Consider the following 18,277-nt stretch of genomic DNA (forward strand, 5'->3'; position numbering starts at 1 on the left):
AGGGGAGGAGGGGTAGAGAGGGGATGAGGGGTAGAGAGGGGAGGAGGGGTAGAGAGGGGAGGAGGGGTAGAGAGGGGATGAGGGGTAGAGAGGGGAGGAGGGGTAGAGAGGGGATGAGGGGTAGAGAGGGGAGGAGGGGTAGAGAGGAGAGGAGGGGTAGAGAGGGGAGGAGGGGTAGAGAGGGGAGGAGGGGTAGAGAGGGGATGAGGGGTAGAGAGGGGATGAGGGGTAGAGAGGGAGGAGGGGTAGAGAGGGGATGAGGGGTAGAGAGGGGAGGAGGGGTAGAGAGGGGATGAGGGGTAGAGAGGGGATGAGGGGTAGAGAGGGGAGGAGGGGTAGAGAGGGGATGAGGGGTAGAGAGGGGATGAGGGGTAGAGAGGGGATGAGGGGTAGAGAGGGGATGAGGGGTAGAGAGGGGATGAGGGGTAGAGAGGAGAGGAGGGGTAGAGAGGGGAGGAGGGGTAGAGAGGGGAGGAGGGGTAGAGAGGGGAGGAGGGGTAGAGAGGGGAGGAGGGGTAGAGAGGGGATGAGGGGTAGAGAGGAGAGGATGGGTAGAGAGGGGAGGAGGGGTAGAGAGGGGAGGAGGGGTAGAGAGGGGAGGAGGGGTAGAGAGGGGATGAGGGGTAGAGAGGGGATGAGGGGTAGAGAGGGGATGAGGGGTAGAAAGGGGAGGAGGGGTAGAGAGGGGATGAGGGGTAGAGAGGGGAGGAGGGGTAGAGAGGGGAGGAGGGGTAGAGAGGGGATGAGGGGTAGAGAGGGGATGAGGGGTAGAAAGGGGAGGAGGGGTAGAGAGGGGATGAGGGGTAGAGAGGGGATGAGGGGTAGAGAGGGGAGGAGGGGTAGAGAGGGGATGAGGGGTAGAGAGGGGAGGAGGGGTAGAGAGGGGAGGAGGGGTAGAGAGGGGATGAGGGGTAGAGAGGGGAGGAGGGGTAGAGAGGGGATGAGGGGTAGAGAGGGGAGGAGGGGTAGAGAGGGGAGGAGGGGTAGAGAGGGGATGAGGGGTAGAGAGGGGAGGAGGGGTAGAGAGGGGATGAGGGGTAGAGAGGGGAGGAGGGGTAGAGAGGAGAGGAGGGGTAGAGAGGGGAGGAGGGGTAGAGAGGGGAGGAGGGGTAGAGAGGGGATGAGGGGTAGAGAGGGGATGAGGGGTAGAGAGGGGAGGAGGGGTAGAGAGGGGATGAGGGGTAGAGAGGGAGGAGGGGTAGAGAGGGGATGAGGGGTAGAGAGGGGAGGAGGGGTAGAGAGGGGAGGAGGGGTAGAGAGGGGATGAGGGGTAGAGAGGGGATGAGGGGTAGAGAGGGGATGAGGGGTAGAGAGGGGATGAGGGGTAGAGAGGGGATGAGGGGTAGAGAGGAGAGGAGGGGTAGAGAGGGAGGAGGGGTAGAGAGGGGAGGAGGGGTAGAGAGGGGAGGAGGGGTAGAGAGGGGATGAGGGGTAGAGAGGGGAGGATGGGTAGAGAGGGGAGGAGGGGTAGAGAGGGGAGGAGGGGTAGAGAGGGGAGGAGGGGTAGAGAGGGGATGAGGGGTAGAGAGGGGATGAGGGGTAGAGAGGGGATGAGGGGTAGAAAGGGGAGGAGGGGTAGAGAGGGGATGAGGGGTAGAGAGGGAGGAGGGGTAGAGAGGGGAGGAGGGGTAGAGAGGGGATGAGGGGTAGAGAGGGGATGAGGGGTAGAGAGGGGAGGAGGGGTAGAGAGGGGATGAGGGGTAGAGAGGGGATGAGGGGTAGAGAGGGGAGGAGGGGTAGAGAGGGGATGAGGGGTAGAGAGGGGAGGAGGGGTAGAGAGGGGAGGAGGGGTAGAGAGGGGATGAGGGGTAGAGAGGGGAGGAGGGGTAGAGAGGGGATGAGGGGTAGAGAGGGGATGAGGGGTAGAGAGGGGAGGAGGGGTAGAGAGGGGATGAGGGGTAGAGAGGGGAGGAGGGGTAGAGAGGGGATGAGGGGTAGAGAGGGGATGAGGGGTAGAGAGGGGAGGAGGGGTAGAGAGGGGATGAGGGGTAGAGAGGGGAGGAGGGGTAGAGAGGGGAGGAGGGGTAGAGAGGGGATGAGGGGTAGAGAGGGGATGAGGGGTAGAGAGGGGAGGAGGGGTAGAGAGGGGATGAGGGGTAGAGAGGGGATGAGGGGTAGAGAGGGGAGGAGGGGTAGAGAGGGGAGGAGGGGTAGAGAGGGAGGAGGGGTAGAGAGGGGAGGAGGGGTAGAGAGGGGAGGAGGGGTAGAGAGGGGATGAGGGGTAGAGAGGGGAGGAGGGGTAGAGAGGGAGGAGGGGTAGAGAGGGGAGGAGGGGTAGAGAGGGGATGAGGGGTAGAGAGGGGATGAGGGGTAGAGAGGGAAGGAGGGGTAGAGAGGGGATGAGGGGTAGAGAGGGGAGGAGGGGTAGAGAGGGGAGGAGGGGTAGAGAGGGGATGAGGGGTAGAGAGGGGAGGAGGGGTAGAGAGGGGAGGAGGGGTAGAGAGGGGAGGAGGGGTAGAGAGGGGAGGAGGGGTAGAGAGGGGATGAGGGGTAGAGAGGGAGGAGGGGTAGAGAGGGGAGGAGGGGTAGAGAGGGGATGAGGGGTAGAGAGGGGAGGAGGGGTAGAGAGGGGAGGAGGGGTAGACAGGGGAGGAGGGGTAGAGAGGGGAGGAGGGGTAGAGAGGGGAGGAGGGGTAGAGAGGGGAGGAGGGGTAGAGAGGGGATGAGGGGTAGAGAGGGGAGGAGGGGTAGAGAGGGGAGGAGGGGTAGAGAGGAGGAGGAGGTTCAGTAAGGGCTGCAGAAGCATCCTGAAGATAAGCCCACACAAATCTCCATTTGACATAGATACATACCTTTTAGAAGTTGGACACTAAGGCTGGGGTGTGTGTGTGTGTGTGTGTGTGTGTGTGTGTGTGGTGTGTGTGTGTGTGTGTGTGTGTGTGTGTGGGTGTGTGTCTCACCGGGCTGCGGTTCTGAAGCAGCTTGGAGGATCGGCCCAATGATGACTGGGAGGCCAGAGACTCAAACGACTTGATCCGATGGTCCGAAGAGTGACGGGCACACACACTGTCACTGCCCACTCCAATGTCTAGGGATAACCAATAGAGCAGTTACACACACACACACACACACACACACACACACACACACACACACACACACACACACACACACACACACACACACACACACACACACACACACACACACACACACACACACACTAACCTGCAGTCACTTTGTTCAGAGCCACCAGACTGCTGAGTATCTTGGAGAAGTTCAGTCCTAGGACCAGATCACTGGGCTCAAACGGCTGGGGGACAAGAGAAAGACAGGTCAGTGTGTGTGTGTGTGTGTGTGTGTGTGTGTGTGTGTGTGTGTGTGTGTGTGTGTGTGTGTGTGTGTGTGTGTGTGTGTGTGTGTGTGTGTGTGTGTGTGTGTGTGTGTGTGTGTGTGTGTGTGTGTGTGTGTGTGTGACATGGTGTTAGAGCCAAAGCTAAAATACGTGGAGACATGCCATTTCCCCAAATACTGGAGCTGGGTCACATTGCCTGCCAAGCCCATCCTCCCTCCAGCTCCATCTCTCCATCTTGCTCCATCACTCCAAGCCTCCCTCCATCTCCCTCTCTCCCATCCTCCCTCCATCTCCCTCCCATCCTCCCTCCATCTCTCCCAGCCTACCTCCATCTCTCCCAGCCTCCCTCCATCTTCCTCCCCCCATCCATCTCCATCTCTCGCAGCCTCCCTCCATCTCTCCCATCCATCTCCCTCCCATCCTCCCTCCATCTCTCCCAGCCTCCCTCCATCTCCCTCCCTCCATCTCCCTCCCATCCATCTCCCTCCCTCCCTCCCATCCTCCCTCCATCTCTCCCAGCCTCCCTCCATCTCTCCCAGCCTCCCTCAATCTCCCTCCCTCCCTCCCATCCATCTCTCCCATCCTCCCTCCCTCCATCTCTCCCAGCCTCCCTCCATCTCCCTTCCTCCCTCCATCTCTCCCAGCCTCCCTCCATCTCCCTCCCTCCCATCCTCCCTCCCTCCCTCCCATCCTCCCTCCCTCTGTCTCTATCTCATACACACATTCAATGGTTTAGGAGGTCAAATAATACATGCAGAAAAAAGTGAAAGTGACATCACATAAAAAGTGTCATCACAATGTGATCTATGCTCCAAAGCGGTTCGTGAAACAGCATGTTGACCGTTGGGGTTTAATAAGAACTGAAAGCTTAACTTCTCTAGGAAAGGGGGGCAGTATTGAGTAGCTTGGATGAAAAACATGCCCAAAGTCAAATGCCTGCTACTCAGGCTAGAATATGCATATTATTAGTAGATTTGGATAGAAAACACTCTGAAGTTTCTAAAACTGTTTGAATGATGTCTGTGAGTATAACAGAACTCATATGGCACGCAAAAACCTGAGAAAAATCCAACCAGGAAGTAGGAAATCTGGGGTTTGTAGTTCTTCAAGTGATTGCCTCTCCAGTATACAGTGTCTGTGGGGTCATATTGCACTTTCTAAGGCTTCCACTAGATGTCAACAGTCTTTAGAACCTTGTTTCAGGCTTCTACTGTGAATGGGAAGAGAATAAGAGCTGATTCAGTCATGTGTCTGGAAAATTGGCATGAGCTCAAATATGCGCACGGCCGTGAGAGCGAGCTGCCTTTCCTTTCAATTCTAAAGACAATGGAATTGTCCGGTTGGAATATTATTGCAGATTTATGATAAAAATGTTCTAAAGATTGATTCTATACATCGTTTGACATGTTTCTACGAACTGTAATGAAACTATTTTTACTTTTCGTCTGGACTAAACTCACGCGCTTAGTGAATTTGGAGTGCTGGACTAAACACGCGAACAAAATTGAGGTATTTGGACATAAAGATGAACTTTATCGAACAAAACAAACATTTATTGTGGAACTGGGATTCCTGGGAGTGCATTCTGATGAAGATCATCAAAGGTAAGTGAATATTTATAATGTTATTTCTGACTTCTGTTGACTCCAAAATGGCGGGTATCTGTATGGCTTGTTTTGATGTCTGAGCGCTGTACTCAGATTATTGCAAAGTTTGCTTTCGCCGTAAAGCTTTTTTGAAATCTGACACAGCGGTTGCATTAAGGAGAAGTTTGTCTATAATTCTGTGCATAACACTTGTATCTTTTATCAAAGTTTATGATGAGTATTTCTGTAAATTGATGTGCTCATTCACCAGAAGTTTTGTCTAGGTGCTGTCCTAACAAAATCTAATGCTATGCTTTCGCCGTAAAGCCTTTTTGAAATCGGACAATGTGGTTGGATTAACGAGAAGATTATCTTTAAAATGGTGTATAATACTTGTATGTGTGAGAAATTTGAATTATGAGATTTTTGTTGTTTTGAATTTGGCGCTCTGCTATTTCACTGGCTGTTGGCGAGGTGGGACGCTACCGTCCCATATGTCCTAGAGAGGTTTTAAGGACTAGATTCTCCGTGGCCCTTCCTTCCTGCCTTACGGAAGGCAATCCCAGACCTGGCATGGTAGATGAAGGCAGGGAACCACTACAAGGCATTCACTTATCCAGAATATCACATCAGATCAGTGACCACTCCAAGGGAGAGAGAACGTTCCAGTTCAAAATCCAGTATTCTATCTGGATCGATGACTACAGGGGGCGTGGGAACTCTTAGGGTCACTTCCTGAGGTCAACGGGTCAGGGGTCAGCTAACAGCTGCACAGAGTGTGTGTGACATGGTTCCAACTAGTCTGACTGACCTCAAAATGAGCTGTCCCGAGGAAACAACATTAACACGCACACACACATGTACAAACACAGTACCCACACACACATGTACAAACACAGTACCCACACACACATGTACAAACACAGTACCCACACACACATGTACAAACACAGTACCCACACACACCAAGTAATATACAATCATCTGCCAAACACACTCATCGGAAGCTGGTCAGGAGACTCAGGACTTGAGCTGGCAAACCCACGTGTGTGTGTGTGTATATATACACCTGCAAAGTGTACTCTCCGTCAAACACACACACACACACACACACACACACACACACACACACACACACACACACACACACACACACACACACACACACACACACACACACACACACACACACACACACACACAAAGCCCCAATCTGCTGCCCCATGCAGCTACCTGTGCTGTAAACCTTCAGTGATTTGGGATGTGGAGGTCCATAATGTCTGGCCATGTCTTACACATACTCTGTTATAATCCTGCTCTCCGATGTTACACAAACACTCTCCTCTCCACTCATCTCCTACTCCCCTCCTCTCCTGCCCTCTCCTCCTCCCCTCATCGCCTACTCTCCTCCCCTCTCATCTCCTCCCTCTCCACCCCTCCCCTCCCCTCTCATCTCCTCTCCTCGCTTAAGCAGCTTATAGGGAAACATGGTTACAGTATGAGGGCTGCTGTGAGGAGTTCCATTTCTACTTGTCTGAGTGCTTCCCTGTCTGAAGGAGGGGACAAGTGCACACCTGGGAGGCTCATCACAGAAACATCCCAGGGCTCAGAGGAGTGAGACAAGCAGTCCAGATTGGAATCAGTCCAACCTCAAACGTGCTTGTTTACGTACTAGACCAGTGTTTCTCAAACCTGGTCCCGGGGACCCAAAAGGTTGCACATTGACTTTTAGCCCTAGCTCTCAGACACCTGATTCAATTAAGAAAATCATCAAGCCTTTGATTATTGGAATCAGGTGTGTTAGTCCTGGGGGAAAACCAAACTGTATCAGGACCAGGATTGAGAAACGCTTAGCATCTCTATTCCAGTGTTATTCTGTCTCAATGTATGCAGTCATAATGCGTCAGTGATAAGCTAATTCAAATGATGACTTTTTAAATCAATAAAACCTATTCCAAAAGGAGTGCCTTGGTCTTTAGGCGAGGGATGGATGTGCTGGTAAATTCAAGATACAAGCCATCCCATAGCCATTCGTTTGCACTGATGATCATTACAAAACTGTTATCTGTGGAGAGAAGGCTTTGTATTGACATTCAACACCAAGCACAAGTAAGCCATTAACAAAATGATATTACCCCCCTTTATTCCACAGTGCCCTCTCTCTCTCTCTCTCTCTCTCTCTCTCTCTCTCTCTCTCTCTCTCTCTCTCTCTCTCTCTCTCTCTCTCTCTCTCTCTCTCTCTCTCTCTCTCTCTCTCTCTCTCTCTCTCTCTCTCTCTCTCTCTCTCTCTCTCTCATTCTTCCCTCTCCTCCTGCAGTCTTACTGGGGAAAGTCAATAGTGAAGATGAACACTGAGCTGTTTTGTCCAGACTGGGGGGTTCAATGACTCCTCTATGCACTGACACAGTACCAAACTCTCTCTCGTGTGTGTGTGTGTGTGTGTGTGTGTGTGTGTGTGTGTGTGTGTGTGTGTGTGTGTGTGTGTGTGTGTGTGTGTGTGTGTGTGTGTGTGTGTGTCCTCAGCTCACTCTAGATAAGCTTTAAGCTCCTGAGTGGAGCAGCAGTCTAAGACACTGCATCTCATTGCTAGAGGCGTCACTACAGACCCTGGTTCGGTCCCGAGCTGTATCACAACCGGCCGTGATCAGGAGTCCTATAGGGCAGTGCATAATTGGCCCAGCGTCGTCCGGGTTAGGGGAGGGTTTGGCCGGGGTAGGCCGTCATTGTAATTAAGAATTTGTTCTTAACCAGGTTAACTGACTTGCCTAGTTAAATAAAAAAGAATTGTCCTCAAACCACAGATTTAGAATCAGATCGTTCAACCCTAATCATTATTGTCAAAGTGTCTGTGATATAATTGTGGACACTGACAGCATCGGTTGCTGACGTACGAAACAAATAGCAAAACATCCCAATCACAACTCATGAGGGAGACTGAAGACTTCCTACATGGGACAATACATAGTGAGTTTGAAGACCACACATTCTGACAACAACTAGAAGAATCCTCGGGATGGAGTCATTGACCAAACATAATTCTCGCTTGCGGGTATCTGGATTCCTAGCTCGAGTTTCAAAATCAAGAATGGGGGACAAAAGAGCAACGCCACGCAATATTGGGACAGGGAGGAAAGACGACTTACATAATGTCAAGGCATCAGTCTGATAGCCCGATTATCAAAATGTATTCCATAACTAAACTATCTGTGCTTGAAGCCTACTTACAAGAATGTTACATTGACTGTTACTGTTTTAAACGATGGCGTCAGAGAAATGCTAAATGATTGTTACATTGTTAAGATCGAGGATGGGTCATTTCAGTGCAGGCGACAGACAGGGCAGCTTCACACCCGGCGGTGGCTGATTGTTCTGGGCTCGCAGTCCAGCCTCCCCCCACATGGTCTTTGTCTCACATTGGATATGAAATAACATTTAACGTCATTTCTGTCGCATATCTTTCGTATTAATGTAGTGTTAGTGGGGTTATTTTACGGAGAACTTACCTCGACGCGAAACGAAGTGCAGCCTTTGAGAAACTCCTTTATGTTGCTCAAACGGTCGCCGTCGTTCTTCGGTTCTTGGTAGATCTGGGAGAACAGAGATGCACATGAGAAACACGAATTTCGATAGAAGTTTTTTTATTCTTCTATTTGAAGCTCTAGAGTCTTATGCGCTTTTTGATTTGGATGAGAAGCCCATATTCCCTCTTCTTGGCTTGCTTCTACAATAGGCCAGCTACAAAATAGAAATCCTCTAGCAGGGAAGAAGGCATTGGATTGAGAGAAATGACGTTGGCGAATGGGAGCTCAGTGAGCTTTCAACAACACACAGCATGAGAGAGGATGACGCTGGCGACTCCTCTGTCAACATACAGGCGGGATGGATAAAATGTCTCTCCCACCAACAACAAAACAGCCTATAAAAGAACGGGTGGGAAATAAATAGGTGAAACTAACCACACTGCCAATGTGAATGGATGTAATACAGCCTTTTAATATTGAATTAGATCTGACGTCACACTTTATCTCCCAGTCTATAACCATATGGCCACATGAACTGCCATGAGATATAATCCCAAACAAAATATAGCACTGCTGAAAGATTGGAAGTATAGATCTAATACCAGAGTAATAACCTAGGCCTGTAACAGTCTAGTCCATGCAGTTACAGAATATAATAGTATACAAATTAATAGAATATAACAGAATATAATAGAATATAACCAAACAGAACAGAATAGAATATAACCAAACAGAATAGAATAGAATATAACCAAACAGAATAGAATATAACCAAACATAACAGAATAGAATATAACCAAACAGAATAGAATATAACCAAACATAACAGAATAGAATATAACCAAACAGAATAGAATATAACCAAACAGAACAGAATAGAATATAACCAAACAGAATAGAATATAACCAAACAGAACAGAATAGAATATAACCAAACAGAATAGAATATAATATAACCAAACAGAATAGAATAGAATATAACCAAACAGAATAGAATATAACCAAACAGAACAGAATAGAATATAACCAAACAGAATAGAATAGAATATAACCAAACAGAATAGAATATAACCAAACAGAACAGAATAGAATATAACCAAACAGAACAGAATAGAATATAACCAAACAGAATACAATAGAATATAACCAAACAGAATAGAATATAACCAAACAGAATAGAATAGAATATAACCAAACAGAATAGAATAGAATATAACCAAACAGAATAGAATAGAATATAACCAAACAGAATAGAATATAACCAAACAGAATTGAATAGAATATAACCAAACAGAACAGAATAGAATATAACCAAACAGAATAGAATATAACCAAACAGAATAGAATAGAATATAACCAAACAGAATAGAATATAACCAAACATAACAGAATAGAATATAACCAACAGAACAGAATAGAATATAACCAAACAGAATAGAATAGAATATAACCAAACAGAATAGAATAGAATATAACCAACGGAACAGAATAGAATATAACCAAACAGAACAGAATAGAATATAACCAAACGGAACAGAATAGAATATAACCAAACAGAATAGAATAGAATATAACCAAACAGAATAGAATAGAATATAACCAACGGAACAGAATAGAATATAACCAAATAGAACAGAATAGAATATAACCAAACAGAACAGAATAGAATATAACCAAACAGAATAGAATATAACCAAACAGAATAGAATAGAATATAACCAACGGAACAGAATAGAATATAACCAAACAGAATAGAATATAACCAAACAGAACAGAATAGAATATAACCAAACAGAACAGAATAGAATATAACCAAACAGAACAGAATAGAATATAACCAAACAGAATAGAATAGAATATAACCAACAGAACAGAATAGAATATAACCAAACAGAATAGAATATAACCAAACAGAACAGAATAGAATATAACCAAACAGAATAGAATATAACCAAACAGAATAGAATAGAATATAACCAAACAGAATAGAATAGAATATAACCAAACAGAACAGAATAGAATATAACCAAACAGAATAGAATAGAATATAACCAAACAGAATAGAATATAACCAAACAGAACAGAATAGAATATAACCAAACAGAACAGAATAGAATATAACCAAACAGAATAGAATAGAATATAACCAAACAGAACAGAATAGAATATAACCAAACAGAACAGAATAGAATATAACAGAACAGAATAGAATATAACCAAACAGAATAGAATAGAATATAACCAAACAGAATAGAATATAACCAAACAGAACAGAATAGAATATAACCGAACAGAATAGAATAGAATATAACCAAACAGAACAGAATAGAATATAACCAAACAGAATAGAATAGAATATAACCAAATAGAATAGAATATAACCAAACAGAACAGAATAGAATATAACCAAACAGAACAGAATAGAATATAACCAAACAGAATAGAATATAACCAAACAGAACAGAATAGAATATAACCAAACAGAACAGAATAGAATATAACCAAACAGAACAGAATAGAATATAACCAAACAGAATAGAATATAACCAAACAGAACAGAATAGAATATAACCAAACAGAATAGAATAGAATATAACCAAACAGAACAGAATAGAATATAACCAAACAGAACAGAATAGAATATAACAGAACAGAATAGAATATAACCAAACAGAATAGAGTAGAATATAACCAAATAAAACAGAATAGAATATAACCAAATAGAACAGAATAGAATATAACCAAATAGAACAGAATAGAATATAACCAAACAGAACAGAATAGAATATAACAGAACAGAATAGAATATGACCAAACAGAATAGAATAGAATATAACCAAACAGAATAGAATAGAATATAACCAAACAGAACAGAATAGAATATAACCAAACGGAATAGAATAGAATATAACCAAACAGAACAGAATAGAATATAACCAAACAGAATAGAATAGAATATAACCAAACAGAACAGAATAGAATATAACCAAACAGAATAGAATAGAATATAACCAAACAGAACAGAATAGAATATAACCAAACAGAACAGAATAGAATATAACCAAACAGAATAGAATAGAATATAACCAAACAGAATAGAATAGAATATAACCAAACAGAATAGAATAGAATATAACCAAACAGAACAGAATAGAATATAACCAAACAGAATAGAATATAACCAAACAGAATAGAATAGAATAGAACCAAACAGAATAGAATATAACCAAACAGAACAGAATAGAATATAACCAAACAGAATAGAATAGAATATAACCAAACAGAACAGAATAGAATATAACCAAACAGAATAGAATATAACCAAACAGAACAGAATATAATATAACCAAACAGAACAGAATAGAATATAACCAAACAGAATAGAATATAATATAACCAAACAGAACAGAATAGAAAATAATAGAATATAGTAAGTACATTTTGTCCTAGAGGGTGGACTTAATAATAATAATAATAATAACACATGGGACTTATATAGCTCTTTTCAAGGACCCAAAGTTGCTTTACAATTATAGAAATTAAAAAGAAAAACAACAAAACAGGAGTCAAAACAAAACATCAGACTAAACAAGACATGAATAAAGAGAGGGGTGGGATCAACAAAGGGAAAGAGTGTGAGGTATCAGTGTATGGGGAGGGGAGGATTGGGATTTGGATATGAACCCGGTTTAGTGTAAGAGGTAGGGTAAGAGGTAGGGTAAGGTTTATGGTAAGGGGTAGGGTAAGAGGTAGGGTAAGGTTTAGGGTAAGAGGTAGGGTAAGAGGTAGGATAAGGTTTAGGGTAAGAGGTAGGGTAAGAGGTAGGATAAGGTTTAGGGTAAGAGGTAGGGTAGGGTTTAGGGTAAGAGGTAGGGTAGGAGGTAGGGTAAGGTTTAGGGTAAGAGGTAGGGTAAGAGTTAGGGTAAGGTTTAGGGTAAGAGGTAGGGTAAGGTTTATGGTAAGAGGTAGGGTAAGAGGTAGGGTAAGGTTTAGGGTAAGAGGTAGGGTAAGGTTTAGGGTAAGAGGTAGGGTAAGGTTTAGGGTAAGAGGTAGGGTAAGAGGTAGGGTAAGGTTTAGTGTAAGAGGTAGGGTAAGGTTTAGTGTAAGAGGTAGGATAAGGTTTAGGGTAAGAGGTAGGGTAAGAGGTAGAATAAGGTTTAGGGTAAGAGGTAGGGTAGGGTTTAGGGTAAGAGGTAGGGTAAGGTTTAGGGTAAGAGGTAGGGTAAGAGTTAGGGTAAGGTTTAGGGTAAGAGGTAGGGTAAGGTTTATGGTAAGAGGTAGGGTAAGAGGTAGGGTAAGAGGTAGGGTAAGGTTTAGGGTAAGAGGTAGGGTAAGGTTTAGTGTAAGAGGTAGGGTAAGGTTTGGTGTAAGAGGTAGGGTAAGGTTTAGGGTAAGAGGTAGGATAAGGTTTAGGGTAAGAGGTAGGGTAAGAGGTAGGATAAGGTTTAGGGTAAGAGGTAGGGTAGAGGGTAGGGTAAGGTTTAGGGTAAGAGGTAGGGTAAGAGTTAGGGTAAGGTTTAGGGTAAGAGGTAGGGTAAGGTTTATGGTAAGAGGTAGGGTAAGGTTTAGGGTAAGAGGTAGGGTAAGGTTTAGGGTAAGAGGTAGGGTAAGAGGTAGGGTAAGGTTTAGGGTAAGAGGTAGGGTAAGGTTTAGGGTAAGAGGTAGGGTAAGGTTTAGTGTAAGAGGTAGGGTAAGAGGTAGGGTAAGGTTTAGGGTAAGAGGTAGGGTAAGGTTTAGGGTAAGAGGTAGGGTAGGAGGTAGGACAAGGTTTAGGCTAAGAGGTAGGGTAGGAGGTAGGATAAGGTTTAGGGTAAGAGGTAGGGTAAGGTTTAGGGTAAGAGGTAGGGTAGGAGATAGGGTAAGGTTTAGGGTAAGAGGTAGGGTAAGAGGTAGGGTAAGGTTTATGGTAAAAGGTAGGGTAAGGTTTAGTGTAAGAGGTAGGGTAGGGTTTAGGGTAAGAGGTAGGATAAGGTTTAGGGTAAGAGGTAGGGTAAGAGGTAGGATAAGGTTTAGGGTAAGAGGTAGGGTAAGAGGTAGGGTAAGGTTTAGGGTAAGAGGTAGGGTAAGAGGTAGGGTAAGGTTTAGGGTAAGAGTTAGGGTAAGGTTTAGGGTAAGAGGTAAGGTAAGAGGTAGGGTAAGGTTTATGGTAAGAGGTAGGGTAAGAGGTAGGGTAAGGTTTAGGGTAAGAGGTAGGGTAAGGTTTAGTGTAAGAGGTAGGGTAAGGGTTAGTGTAAGAGGTAGGGTAAGGTTTAGGGTAAGAGGTAGGGTAAGAGTTAGGGTAAGGTTTAGTGTAAGAGGTAGGGTAGGGTTTAGGGTAAGAGGTAGGGTAAGAGGTAGGGTAAGGTTTAGGGTAAGAGGTAGGATAAGGTTTAGGGTAAGAGGTAGCGTAGGGTCTAGGGTAAGAGGTAGAGTAGAGGGTAGGGTAAGGTTTAGGGTAAGAGGTAGGGTAAGAGTTAGGGTAAGGTTTAGGGTAAGAGGTAGGGTAAGGTTTATGGTAAGAGGTAGGGTAAGAGGTAGGGTAAGGTTTAGGGTAAGAGGTAGGGTAAGAGGTAGGGTAAGGTTTAGGGTAAGAGGTAGGGTAAGGTTTTGGGTAAGAGGTAGGGTAAGGTTTAGGGTAAGAGGTAGGGTAAGAGGTAGGGTAAGGTTTAGGGTAAGAGGTAGGGTAAGGTTTAGTGTAAGAGGTAGGGTAGGAGGTAGGGTAAGGTTTAGGGTAAGAGGTAGGGTAAGAGGTAGGGTAAGGTTTAGGGTAAGAGGTAGGATAAGGTTTAGGGTAAGAGGTAGGGTAAGGTTTAGGGTAAGAGGTAGGGTAAGAGGTAGGGTAAGGTTTAGTGTAAGAGGTAGGGTAAGGTTTAGGGTAAGAGGTAGGGTAAGGTTTAGGGTAAGAGGTAGGGTAGGAGGTAGGGTAAGGTTTAGTGTAAGAGGTAGGGTAGGGTTTAGGGTAAGAGGTAGGGTAAGGTTTAGGTGCTACTTTCACTCTCACTATTTGATATTTTAAAAACAGAAGACTGCACATCACTCTTTACCCTCCTTTTGTACCTGTGACCAATATCTCATCATCAGGTGGCCATCAGGGGCAGATAATAACCAATAATCTATCTATCGGACCATAAGAGCAGAATCAATGGTTGGGCTGAACCCTGTTAGATTAGGCTATAGGTGAAGTTCTCATTTAAGGTGATATAGGTGTCTCTCTCTCCCAGATGTGGCCACTGTCCAGACAGCACTAGGCTAGTCTGTTTGTTGTCAGAGAGCCATTTGGTTGCCAAGGGAACGCCCAACCTGTCCAATCCTTCTAAAAAGCTACACAAGGCTGTACTGAGTGGAGGTTTTGGTGTTGACAGACATACATTACAAATACCGCACTGTTGCTTTAAGTGTGGAGAGGGTCCCTGTCTGTGCGCTTTTGCTTTCAATGGAGGCCGCTCTTGTGGTTTCTGTCTACCCTCATCTCCAGCTGTTGATCCGGGTCATATGTGTCACTGTCAAACATACATATAACTAATGACTAGGCCATAGGCTAGAGGCCTTTAGATCATGTACATTAACGTAATGCCGCGTAATACGCTTTGGATTCCAATCTCACAACGCATCTGTAGCCTGTCTGTGTGCTTTTCTGGTGTCTGTCCACCCCCCTAAAAAATCCATAGGCTACACCATTCCCAAACCATAGAGCTCGTGAAAAATAATAGTCCGTTTGTCAAAAGAAAAACGTTTGTCCTAAGAATCTACAAAGGGTACTGATCATTTGCGCACAGAATAGATCGTGACGAGCATCGGCCACAGCGAACGGTTTGCTCTGTCTGTCTGTATGTATGTCCTATAACCTATCACACACGTAAGAATACTGACATATGTGCCACCATTTGGTACTGTTTTTAGGGACAATAACCCACGTTCTCGTGACCTACAAAATAATCTCTTCATGGACCAGTTGGCAAAGAAAAGCGAGGTGACGAACCGCGTCATGTCACGTTCACGGCGGCATAGACGCGCCGAGGAGGGGAAGACAAACGGCAGTTCTGCCCTTACTTTGCCAGTGGAGCCCGGGCTCAGTCTCTCCAGCAGTCTGCACAAGACAACCCCATCTTTGAGGGAGGTCTGGAGAAATGCCTCGGGATCCGAAATGTTCTTTTTCGGCGATTCCAGCACCCCAAGTGTGATCAGCCAAGTGACCGTCTGCTCTGCCGAATTCATGGCCTCAGTCGCGGTGAAAAATAGAACGAAGCGGTGTGTTTCTGCTTGCGTATTTCAATATCTACCCCTGCTACACAATCATCCCGGGTATTAAAACAAAAACATTATCCTTTCATACATGCAAGCTTTGAGGGGGGACGGCCACAACGAAAGATCTCTCCTTCCTTTCCCTTCTCCTCTATCGGGTGGATGCAGGTGACTCTGGGCTTGTGGAAATCCAGCGGGTCTGGTTTCCTCTCTTCTGTGTTTGGTCTTTTTTTTGTTCTCCAACCTGGCAAGCTGTCAGATGCAGTTCGCTGTGATGCGTTCGAGCAGCAGACTGCATGCATAGTCCTACATGCGCATCGCTGCCGCCAGCACAGCCACTCATCCGGCAGCGAATGACATCACATTAAGGACACAAGCAGTACGTCAGTTCTGTGACATGAGTACCTCTGCATGGCTTTGCATAGCCCCAGCATAATCCCTTATCACAGTGTAGCTGTAACAGTTTTGCTTCCGTCCCTCCCCTTGCCCCAACCTGGGCTTGAACCAGGGAGGACCCTCTGAATACATCAACAACTGACACCCATGAAGCATCGTTACCGGGAATAGTTAGACTGGACCCATATCCACATGGAATTAGGCATCATTGGCCATTTGACAATAAATAAAAACAAATCCCCATGAAGACCATTAACATGCCCATTTTACCTGTCTACTAAACTAAAGTCATTTACCTGTCTACTAAACTAAAGCCATTTACCTGTCTACTAAACTAAAGCCATTTACCTGTCTACTAAACTAAAGCCATTTACCTGTCTACTAAACTAAAGCCATTTACCTGTCTACTAAACTAAAGCCATTTTACCTGTCTTCTAAACTAAAGCCATTTTACCTGTCTACTAAAGCCATTTTACCTGTCTACTAAACTAAAGCCATTTTACCTGTCTACTAAACTAAAGCCATTTTACCTGTCTACTAAACTAAAGCCATTTTACCTGTCTACTAAACTAAAGCCATTTTACCTGTCTACTAAACTAAAGCCATTTTACCTGTCTACTAAACTAAAGCCATTTTACCTGTCTACTAAACTAAAGCCATTTTACCTGTCTACTAAACTAAAGCCATTTTACCTGTCTACTAAACTAAAGCCATTTACCTGTCTACTAAACTAAAGCCATTTACCTGTCTACTAAACTAAAGACATTTACCTGTCTACTAAACTAAAGCCATTTTACCTGTCTACTAAACTAAAGCCATTTACCTGTCTACTAAACTAAAGCCATTTTACCTGTCTACTAAACTAAAGCCATTTTACCTGTCTACTAAACTAAAGCAATTTTACCTGTCTACTAAACTAAAGCCATTTACCTGTCTACTAAACTAAAGCCATTTTACCTGTCTACTAAACTAAAGCCATTTTACCTGTCTACTAAACTAAAGCAATTTTACCTGTCTACTAAACTAAAGCCATTTTACCTGTCTACTAAACTAAAGCCATTTACCTGTCTACTAAACTAAAGCCATTTACCTGTCTACTAAACTAAAGCCATTTTAGCTGTCTACTAAAGCCATTTTACCTGTCTACTAAACTAAAGCCATTTACCTGTCTACTAAACTAAAGCCATTTTACCTGTCTACTAAACTAAAGCCATTTTACCTGTCTACTAAACTAAAGCCATTTACCTGTCTACTAAACTAAAGCCATTTTACCTGTCTACTAAACTAAAGCCATTTTACCTGTCTACTAAACTAAAGCCATTTTACCTGTCTACTAAACTAAAGCCATTTTACCTGTCTACTAAACTAAAGCCATTTACCTGTCTACTAAACTAAAGCCATTTTACCTGTCTACTAAACTAAAGCCATTTTACCTGTCTACTAAACTAAAGCCATTTTACCTGTCTACTAAACTAAAGCCATTTTACCTGTCTACTAAACTAAAGCCATTTTACCTGTCTACTAAAGCCATTTTACCTGTCTACTAAACTAAAGCCATTTTACCTGTCTACTAAACTAAAGCCATTTTACCTGTCTACTAAACTAAAGCCATTTTACCTGTCTACTAAACTAAAGCCATTTACCTGTCTACTAAACTAAAGCCATTTTACCTGTCTACTAAACTAAAGCCATTTTACCTGTCTACTAAACTAAAGCCATTTTACCTGTCTACTAAACTAAAGCCATTTTACCTGTCTACTAAAGCCATTTTACCTGTCTACTAAACTAAAGCCATTTTACCTGTCTACTAAACTAAAGCCATTTTACCTGTCTACTAAAGCCATTTTACCTGTCTACTAAACTAAAGCCATTTTACCTGTCTACTAAACTAAAGCCATTTTACCTGTCTACTAAACTAAAGCCATTTTACCTGTCTACTAAACTAAAGCCATTTTACCTGTCTACTAAAGCCATTTTACCTGTCTACTAAACTAAAGCCATTTTACCTGTCTACTAAACTAAAGCCATTTTACCTGTCTACTAAACTAAAGCCATTTTACCTGTCTACTAAACTAAAGCCATTTTACCTGTCTACTAAAGCCATTTTACCTGTCTACTAAAGCCATTTTACCTGTCTACTAAACTAAAGCCATTTTACCTGTCTACTAAACTAAAGCCATTTTACCTGTCTACTAAACTAAAGCCATTTTAACTGTCTACTAAACTAAAGCCATTTTACCTGTCTACTAAACTAAAGC

General features: G+C 44.2%; 1 protein-coding gene across 1 annotated transcript in view; it reads right to left on the reverse strand.

Moving 5' to 3' along the window:
- Positions 1-15,980, reverse strand: part of LOC106595682 (rho guanine nucleotide exchange factor 7) — a 79,642-nt gene extending 63,662 nt beyond the window's left edge. The window contains exons 1-4 of the mRNA XM_082969239.1: positions 15,432-15,980; positions 8,385-8,468; positions 3,169-3,253; positions 2,901-3,028 (exon numbers count right to left, since the gene is read on the reverse strand). Of these exons, the coding sequence (XP_082825365.1) occupies positions 2,901-3,028; positions 3,169-3,253; positions 8,385-8,468; positions 15,432-15,596 (462 nt within the window). The 5' untranslated portion in view covers positions 15,597-15,980. The remainder of the gene's footprint in view (positions 1-2,900; positions 3,029-3,168; positions 3,254-8,384; positions 8,469-15,431) is intronic.
- Positions 15,981-18,277: the final 2,297 nt, after the last annotated feature.

This window comes from Salmo salar, chromosome 25, assembly GCF_965601325.2.
Source record: "Salmo salar chromosome 25, fSalSal1, whole genome shotgun sequence".
Taxonomy (NCBI): Eukaryota; Metazoa; Chordata; class Actinopteri; order Salmoniformes; family Salmonidae; genus Salmo; species Salmo salar.